The 9,173-nt window shown below is 40.3% G+C and overlaps 1 protein-coding gene across 2 annotated transcripts in view; it reads left to right on the plus strand.

The window, feature by feature from the left end:
- LOC116052015 (myelin regulatory factor-like protein) overlaps positions 1-6,735 on the plus strand; it is a 35,811-nt gene extending 29,076 nt beyond the window's left edge. For both annotated transcript variants that reach the window (XM_035996153.1, XM_031302499.2), the window contains exons 21-24: positions 739-813; positions 2,086-2,197; positions 6,053-6,124; positions 6,434-6,735. In XM_035996153.1, the coding sequence (XP_035852046.1) occupies positions 739-813; positions 2,086-2,197; positions 6,053-6,124; positions 6,434-6,526 (352 nt within the window). In that variant the 3' untranslated portion in view covers positions 6,527-6,735. The remainder of the gene's footprint in view (positions 1-738; positions 814-2,085; positions 2,198-6,052; positions 6,125-6,433) is intronic.
- Positions 6,736-9,173: the final 2,438 nt, after the last annotated feature.

Genomic DNA, 9,173 nt, shown 5'->3' on the forward strand with positions numbered 1-9,173 from the left:
AAATAATCTTTAAAAAAAGAAAAAAGAAAACACTACACACCTGAAATACACACACATGCTCAGGTCCTATACATGCAATAATGGTGACCCTCCGTTTCCCAACCCAATTCCCTATGGACTCAGCTACTGCCACCCCAAATTATAGCAATTTTTATTTAGCAGAATTTGAGAGGGTTTGTTAAAGAACCAGTTTCAAACTCGATGATGATCAATGATTTATAATTAAATGTAAGTGTTAAATTCTGTCCTAAACACCATATACAGTTTATCAGTCAGATGCAATGTTCGTATTCTTTACTAAAGTAAAAGTAGCAACACTCTTCTGTGAAAATATTACATTACAAGTAAACACTCTGCATTCAAAATGTGACTTAAGTACACATATTATTAACACAAATATACTTTTAAGTATCAAAAGTATATATTCGAAAATGTCTTCATGGAAAGTCATCTTCAAATCAATGACTCTTTATAAACTAAACACAAATAACTTCCTCAGATCATTGCCTACTTTCCCTATAATTTGTACTAAATTAAAAAGATCTTTCCAGCAAATTCCTATAAAATTAAAAGGACTTTGCTTAATTGTTATAAACTGTCTTTAATCTGTAATTTATGGGCTAACTGTAGCCAAAAAAGGTCTGATAATCCACAATAAATCAACATGCTTTTAATTCAACAGAGGCTACTTACAGATAAAGTTTCAACAGAGCTGATTGATTTTACTTTTTCCTTCAGTCCAGGTAAATACATCTACAGAGTTCCTGTCAGCCAGTTTGTCCCAGTCAACATGAGAGTCACCCTGCTCATGAAGTAAGTACATACTGATGGACTCAGTCTGTATATATATATTACGAACTACTGTATATAACAGAACTGTGTCCAAACGTTCTATCAAATAATTACCCTGGATGACAGCTGAACTTAGCCCCGCCCACAACATTTGAGGTCGGGAAGTTCGGTCTGGACTTGATCCGTTGTGGAGCAAGTATGCTCGAACCAGAGCTGTTCGGACCAATCAAATTGTCGGGGCGGGCTTTATACGATGATGGACAGATGATCAACAGTAACGTAAAAAAAATTTGTTTACAACAAAGCTGGCTGCCGCTGGAGAACTGAGATGTGTAGATTCCGCCATTGCGTCTGTTACAGAAGATATCGACAGCGCATTCATTTTAAAAGAGGAACAGAGAACCGGGATCACGTATGTATACACATTGCCACACCCGTCCGCACGACACGGAAACTGCCGCCTCTGCCTTTGCTCTGCCGAAGCCTGCCTTTGACTTGCAGCTTCTGTGACGTCTGTCTCCGTTGCTCTGATTGGTTGTAGGTCTATCTGTTGCTCTGATTGGTTGTAGGTCTATCTGTTGCTCTGATTGGTTGTAGGTCTATCTGTTGCTCTGATTGGTTGTAGGTCTATCCAATTGAGTGCAGAGGCATTTTCTTTCCCTGTTCGGTTGAAACACGCCCCATAATCACAGCCCAATGGAGCAGCATCAGACTCATATTCTGACTAGAATCTAGAGTATGACGACGTCAGGCTATCAAATAATCTGTTGAAATACGACTGTAAATCATGTTGTAATGTTTTCAGTTAATTTAATGTTGTGAAACTAAAGTAGAACTTCTTACCTTTCTAACAGTATATATCGTTTTAACTATTTAGGAAGCTAACACCGTTGAATTAGCCGTGCGCTACCCATGGCCATACTCGGTCACCCCTATCTCCCTGCTGCTAACGTCGGCATCCATTGACTCACACTTTTTAAATGTTTCTGTTACGAAAACACTAAAAATACAAATTATTAAAAATACAATTTCTTGTAAACAACGTTAGTGTATAGTTTATAGTATTAGTGTTATATTTGGGACACTTTAATAGCTAATATCTGCTCACATAACCTAGCTAACGTCAACATTTTAGCATTAGCATTGTTGTGTTAGCTTATCTAGCTCACCGTTTGGTTGGGTAAATTGAGCTGACTGTCTTCAGATGAGTTATGAATAGAAACTAAAACTATACATGGCAGTAAATTAAACATGTTCTGATATATTTGTATGTTTTTTTTTATTTCTGTGTAGTTCCACGGAGCTGCTGGTGGTTCATCTGTGTAGCTTTGATGAGTCGGAGACCTGCTCTGCTGTGCTGGATATGAACACTGTCACTTGGAGCAAATACCCATCAAACACTCAGGTAAATATCTGACATAACCTGTTGATTAGTCTACTGTATATCAACGACGTTTCATTTCCGGGATTGTTCAGGTGCCGCCGGAAATTATTTTTCGACCAGATGTCCGTTACCTTCCTCTTTCTGTGTGTTGGCGTTCTAACCTCCGGTGGATTTGTGAGGACTATGGTTAACTGCTCCTCAGATCTCTGCAGGGTAAATCCAGACAGCTAGCTAGACTATCTGTTCAATCTGACTCTCTATATACTAGGGATGCACCGAATCCAGATTTTTGGGGTTCGGCCGAATACCGAATCCACTGGTTAAGATTCTGCCGAATCCGAAACCGAATACCGAATCCTACTCCCATCCTCAGTCCATTAACACAGTAAACCCTGTTTGTTCGGTGTTGGGCTAGCAAAGCTGGTAATGGTTGTCTGGTTAACACCAGTTTTTAGCTGTGACTGTCCTTCCTTTGCTGTACCTGAAGTTGCTGCATTTTGGCTGCTGTCTGTAGATTCCTTCATGCACAACTCGTATTCTTCCAGATGTTTCATACCAGATGTTGTAACAGCGGTGATGTTGTGTATAGTTTAGGGTCCTCGCCACCATGAGATAAATCAGCATTGCAGATTGAACATGTATCTGGACTTGAATGGCCTTCTTTTGACTGAAAGTTCTGCCAAACTACACTTTTTCTGCTCACAAGTTCCATTTTCACTTTCTCACAGCCTGCTGCATTGAACGCTCCACCTACGTAAACACCTTCCCGTAATCAACGGCGCCGTCATTACGTCGACCAGCGTAGTGCTCGTTGTGCAAGGGTTCAGTGGAAAAAAATTCTAAGGTTCGGCAGAAACCGAACCCCGTCAAAAAGGCCGTCAATATTCGGCCAAATGCAAAGCCGAATCCTGGATTCGGTGCATCCCTGGTTGGATCAGTTGGAATGACAGAAAATTGTAACGGTTTTGAAACTGTGACTTTTTTCAAACCGTGCTATACCTTGAAACTGGTAACCGGCATCGTGCCTAATGTTGTGTGACTTTTGTGTTTTAAAGGCTTAGTTCGGATTCACCAAAGTCACACAATATCACAAACTGGGGGCGTGCACCATCAACAAAAATCCAAACTATCCCCTTCAAATGCTTTACATAAGACAGAAAGGCATTAAGAAAAGATTGAAAAAAAACAAGACAATAAAACGATTAAAGGTACACTGTGTAGGGTTTTAAGTATTTTATGAGCTAAAATCAAGTCTTCATTCATAAATATGTCCTCATTGGTGTAAAATGACCTCTGCCAATGATCTGACTTATCCTCGTAAGCGAAGAATTTCTTCTCTGTATTTACATTGGACGGGCAAGTCCAAGGAGGCTTCCATGTCGTTTCGAAATTTTGAAAAACTATAAATGGCTGAGAGGGACATAGAGCACTAGCTGACCTGTCTAGCTAATCCACAAGGCGTTTTCGTTCAGAGCCAGCGTCACGTGACTGAAACCAGCTGAAACGGAGAAGGAGATCAGTGAGAGGCGCTTGTCGCTGCCCTTTAGTTCATAATGGAGGATCAGACTTAAGCCGAGCCACAGGAGAAGGAATCCTCGTCGCCAAAAAAGCGAAAGTTGGAAAACATGTTGTCATAGCCTCTTGGTACATAACGGCTACCGTTGTTGCAACACACATTTGAAAAAGCGAGACGCTAGACAGCACTATTTGTTTGAATGCAAAATACAATTTCACCGCTAGATGGGAGAAATTCCTACACGGTGTACCTTTAAAACTGATTAAACAGTAGAATAAATATAACGGTAAAAGATAAAATAAAAAATGGAGGTAAACTGTATATCTGTGCTTGATGGACAACATGCTTGGATCAAGTTGTTTGTGTGTGTTGGTTTTAGGGTCAGTGAGGTTCCAGTCCACTAACTGAGTTACCATTACAGTTAATAATGCAGGAAGTGTGGGAAAACACTGATGAATAATGGATGTGTGGCAGGGTTTCCCTCATAATAGGAGGACAACATACTAATCACAGCCACGCTCACACTAATCAAGGACATGGACACAAATCCTACAGGACACACAAAACGTAACAGTGGTGGAACCATAGACTGTAAACATAATGGGCGTAGCAGCCATGACGTCACCCATTGGTTGAATCCTCACGCCATTTGGTTTTTGAAACCGGACAATTGACAAATTGGCAATTTTTTGAGGGTGGAGCATTAGGAGGATGACGCGGCTAAAGGCTCTGACGCACCAACCCGACAGCCGACCGTCGGCAGAAAAGAGAGTCGGACTGATCAGTCGGCTCCCGTCTCTCAAAAAAGTGCCTCAGAACACACCGAAGCGACGCCAACTTGAGCGTACGTTCTGCGTGTGCGCGAGACGTAATACATCTCCATAACAGCAGGCGGCGCTAATCTGTATTGTCGCCCAAAAAATGAAAACCGGAAATGACAGAACATCTCTCCAGACCTCGTAAACACAGAGCACGCTGTCGTCAGTCACTGTTTTCATCAGAGAGTGTTGATAGTAGTCAAGAAGATCGTTGTTGTCATTACTCGCTGAACGGAAGAAAATACGATGGCTAGTAATTAGCAATAAGCAATAATTTACTGATGATTTTCAACCCTTCTGACGCTAGTCATTCGGTGGCGTTTTAAAGGGCGGAACTCTGGATACTGCAGCGCCATTTATCTGCATGTACAGCAATACAGAAAATTGGCAAACTTTCCCTAAATTACCAGCTAACGCTAGCTGTAGTGAGCTAGCTTTGTTGGCAAGGTGCTACCGAACGCTTAACAAGACCTTTTTGGGCGACACAGTGAGAGGTTTAAAGTTTAAGATGAAAACATGAACAACACCCAAAAACAAGTTGAGGTCTATTTTAATGTCCACGGTGTTAGAATGGTTAGCATCGCTAAGCCTCTTGACAGGTCCTAAAGCATCCCCTGCTTTATTGTCTATTTTAAAATAAATGGGACCATCATTTACTAAATGAACATCATGCTGTGTTGAAGAAGACTTGAAACTAACAATTGAGACCATAAACTCATTATGAAAATGTAATAAATCAAGTGAGAAGTAGGCTCATTTTTTCATAGACTTCTATAGAAACAGACTTATTTTTGATGCCAGTGGAGTCGCCCCCTGCTGGAAGTTACAGAGAATGCATCTTTAAAGAGGCGCTATGCAGTTTTGGCCATTTCTTCGCTGTTTTCTCTCTTTTTGCTGGCAGGTTTCTCTATAGAGCTCCCCTACAGCTTCAGAATAGATATTTGGCAGCTCCTATGTTTTACTACTCGCTCGGTCAGTCTGCCGTTTCCTCTTTCTCTGTTCCTCCGACAATGCTTTCCTAGGTTTCTGCTTCTTTTTTGCCGGCTCAGCCATGACGAAAGCGTGAAAAACTCCATTGCTACCTTGTTAGCCGGTTCCCGGATGAGCGTATGTGTGCAGTGCCGTGAAGCAATTTGTTACATCACGAGACCTGATATCACGCCATACTTCCTGAAGCTGAGGCCGGCAGCTTGCCAGCCGAAAGTTGCAAGGGTGTTTTTTTTCCGCTCACAGGCGCTAGGGGGGAGCGAGACGACCACCATTCAACTCGAAAAAAGTCATATAACCATTCCAATGACTCCGAAGCTGTTCAGTTAAGGTCAATTAAGCTAAAAAAAACTGCACAGTTCCCCTTTAAGGAGCTTCAGCTTTAGCTTCACTTTCCAGACCCGCAAGTTGCCGCTCAGTTGCAGCCCTGCTATTCATTCATGCTTCCAGTGAAATGGTGCTTTAAATCCAAAGAGGACAAGCTTCTACCTTTGCTGACTAAACCTAGACCTGATTTTTTTTTTATGGTTTGGTTTCTCTGTGTTGTTTCTGCAGGGGGAACATGAATGGCCTCTTCATGTGGCTCGTCTTCATCACAGCTCGTATCACTTTCGCTCCACAGTGGCCGTAAGAAACTTTCCTCTGCTTCTTTAAGGACACACCTTTTATTATTTATCCCAAACTATTAATTATGCACAGAGCCAATCCAACAGGGAAATCCTTTAGTTTGTATTTACTATATTAATACATGAATGAATGAATAACTTTATTATTGTGTCATGCACAAAAAAGTATGCCCAGCCCTAAAAGGGCTTACAAGACACCATTTTATATATATATATATATATATATATATATATATATATATATATTCTCAACTTCTCCTAATTCAAATAGTTAGCGATTGAATATATTTGTTCATGTCTCTCTCATCAGGGTCAAGCAGACTGCAGTACTGACCAAAACTACGAGGGGGCGCTCTTCACTGATTACCACTTATACTTCTACAGACGCTGCACAGACACATAGATGCACATTTACACGACAAATGAGAACTAAATATTAATACATTCAAAAGTATATTAAATATTTGCTTTTCTTAACACAAAGATGACAATCAGAGAAATGAAAACACTGCCATCACTTCTGCTTTCATGTTTTTCAAAGCTGCAAATGCATTTTTATTGTGATATAAGTCACTTTTGCTGATAGATTGTTATGCATAATTGCAAAAAAAAGGAGTGCAGTGGAAGTTCCTCAGATCAGATGCACACAATTTCTCCTTTTATGTCATTTTGTTATTTCCTGCTTCATGAGAGAGTGTTCAGCTGTAGGGAGAAAAACGACACAACAGAGATTGAACCAGAAAACTAATTTTAATTTTTTTTTTTTTTTAAATAATTCACTTTGACTACGTTTACATGCACATAATATTCCGATTTTTGCCCTTATTCCGAAAAAGACGATATTCCGACTAAGCTGTTTACATGGCTAATGAATGTGAAAATTCCACTAATATTCCTGTTTACATGTAACGTTACGTTAGCTGTGCAAAATAGATTTTTTTACGACTTGTTGGACCGTGTGAACACAGCCTCCCTCTTTCATTCCTTCAACAAGCTTCTTGAAAAGGTCACGTAGCGATGTGTGCTCATATCCAAAAACCTGTTGATATGCAAGTCTTTGATAATGTTTAAAAGTAGCTGTGTTTCTCCTTGTTATCGGGTCTGCTGCAGCCTTGCAAACTGTTGGCTGGTTGGTTTGTGTACAGCAACCATAGCAACGCACAGAGCTGACCATAAGCCTGCGGTGAAAACCCTGATTTAGGCATATATTCCAAATGCACTGTATACATGTTCAAAGGGGAGCGTGCCTATGTTCCCACAGCCCTATGTTCCTACAGCCCTATGTTCCTACAGCCCTATGTTCCTACAGCCCTATGTTCCTACAGTCCTATGTTCCCACAGCCCTATGTTCCTACAGTCCTATGTTCCCACAGTCCTATGTTCCTACAGCCCTATGTTCCTACAGTCCTATGTTCCCCCTTTCTCCCAATTTGGTAGCCAATTACACCCAACCTAGTATCCAGTAGCAATGGACTACAGATGGAATGTAACCCTAACCCTAACATAGGGCCTAATTTTAAGAAAAATCTTAGAAATGTGGGAACGTAGGGCTGTGGGAACATAGGGCTTTGGGAACGTAGGGCTGTGGGAATATAGGGCTGTAGGAACATAGGGCTGTGGGAACATAGGGCTGTGGGAACGTAGGGCTGTAGGAACATAGGGCTGTGGGAACATAGGGCTGTGGGAACATAGGGCTGTGGGAACATAGGGCTGTGGGAACATAGGGCTGTAGGAACATAGGGCTGTGGGAACATAGAGCTGTGGGAACATAGGGCTGTAGGAACATAGGGCTGTAGGAACATAGGGCTGTAGGAACATAGGGCTGTGGGAACATAGGGCTATAGGAACATAGGGCTGTGGGAACATAGAGCTGTGGGAACATAGGGCTGTGGGAACATAGGGCCTAATTTTCAGCGAAAAATAAATTCTTAGAAATGTGGGAACATAGGGCTGACAATGCCTCTAAAACCCGAATAATACCAGAATATCCCACGTCTTAATCAGAAAATGCTATATTTGGAAAAAAGCATTATTCTGAATATCCAACTGTAATATGCTGTTTACATGACATGTATCAAATTCAGAATATTGTCATATTCTGAATAATAGTGGAATATTAGTGTGCATGTAAACGTACTCAGTGCTTACATTTAGCTTTTAATCAAATGTCAGTGGTCAGACATGAAATTTAAAGCTGTGATTCCCAACCTACATTATCTCATTCCCAAGATAATGCAAATGATCTTCATTGTTCTTTGCTTTTTCAGTGAGATACTAGAGAGTTTTACCTTATTTAGACCTTTAAAAACTGAAAAGGAAATGTTAGAAACATGTGCAACGAGGCATTGCTCTGTTTGAAAAGTGACTAGAATTAGTAGTAGTAGTTTTCTGTTTTGGTTTTTCGTTGTTATGATAAAGTGTATTTGCTGTAAAGTACTGATCTCATTCTGATGGAACAGGATTACTGTGTGAAAGACATGTTAAAGATTACAGAATTACAAGAATTCTGAGAATAAAAGATGAATTTTGATCTCAGAATTTTTTTTTTTTTTTGTTTGTACTGTTATTTTTAATTTAGTCTTTAACAACATAACCCTGAAAGACAGATGTTTTTTTTCTAAATTATGAAATTAAAAAAATCTCAGACTCTAAGAAAAAAGCAGTAATTGCAAAATGTCAAAATTATTTTTTGGCATCATTGGGCAAAACAATCATAATAATATTTCAGCATATTGTAATTTAAGTGGTCTGAGAGAGACTTCTGTACTAGATGTTCCAATACCAAGCCTCCGATACTGCCTAAAATGCTGGTATCGGCAAGTACTGGAGTTTATGCACGGATACCATTCAACTTACCCCTAAGAAAACGTCAAACTAGATAATGAAAAAAAAGTTCTGTGGCGTTCATTGTTTGTTTGTTCATATTTTACAAAGAGTTTGAAAAACTGCTTTGGTGATCCAAATGGAGAGGAGGAGTGGAGGTAAACAAGGCAGACTTGAAAACACAGGCCTAGTGGCGTAGCTGGTAGCGAAGGTGACGTAGACTTCCA

This window comes from Sander lucioperca, chromosome 20 (genome assembly GCF_008315115.2).
Source record: "Sander lucioperca isolate FBNREF2018 chromosome 20, SLUC_FBN_1.2, whole genome shotgun sequence".
NCBI lineage: Eukaryota > Metazoa > Chordata > Actinopteri > Perciformes > Percidae > Sander > Sander lucioperca.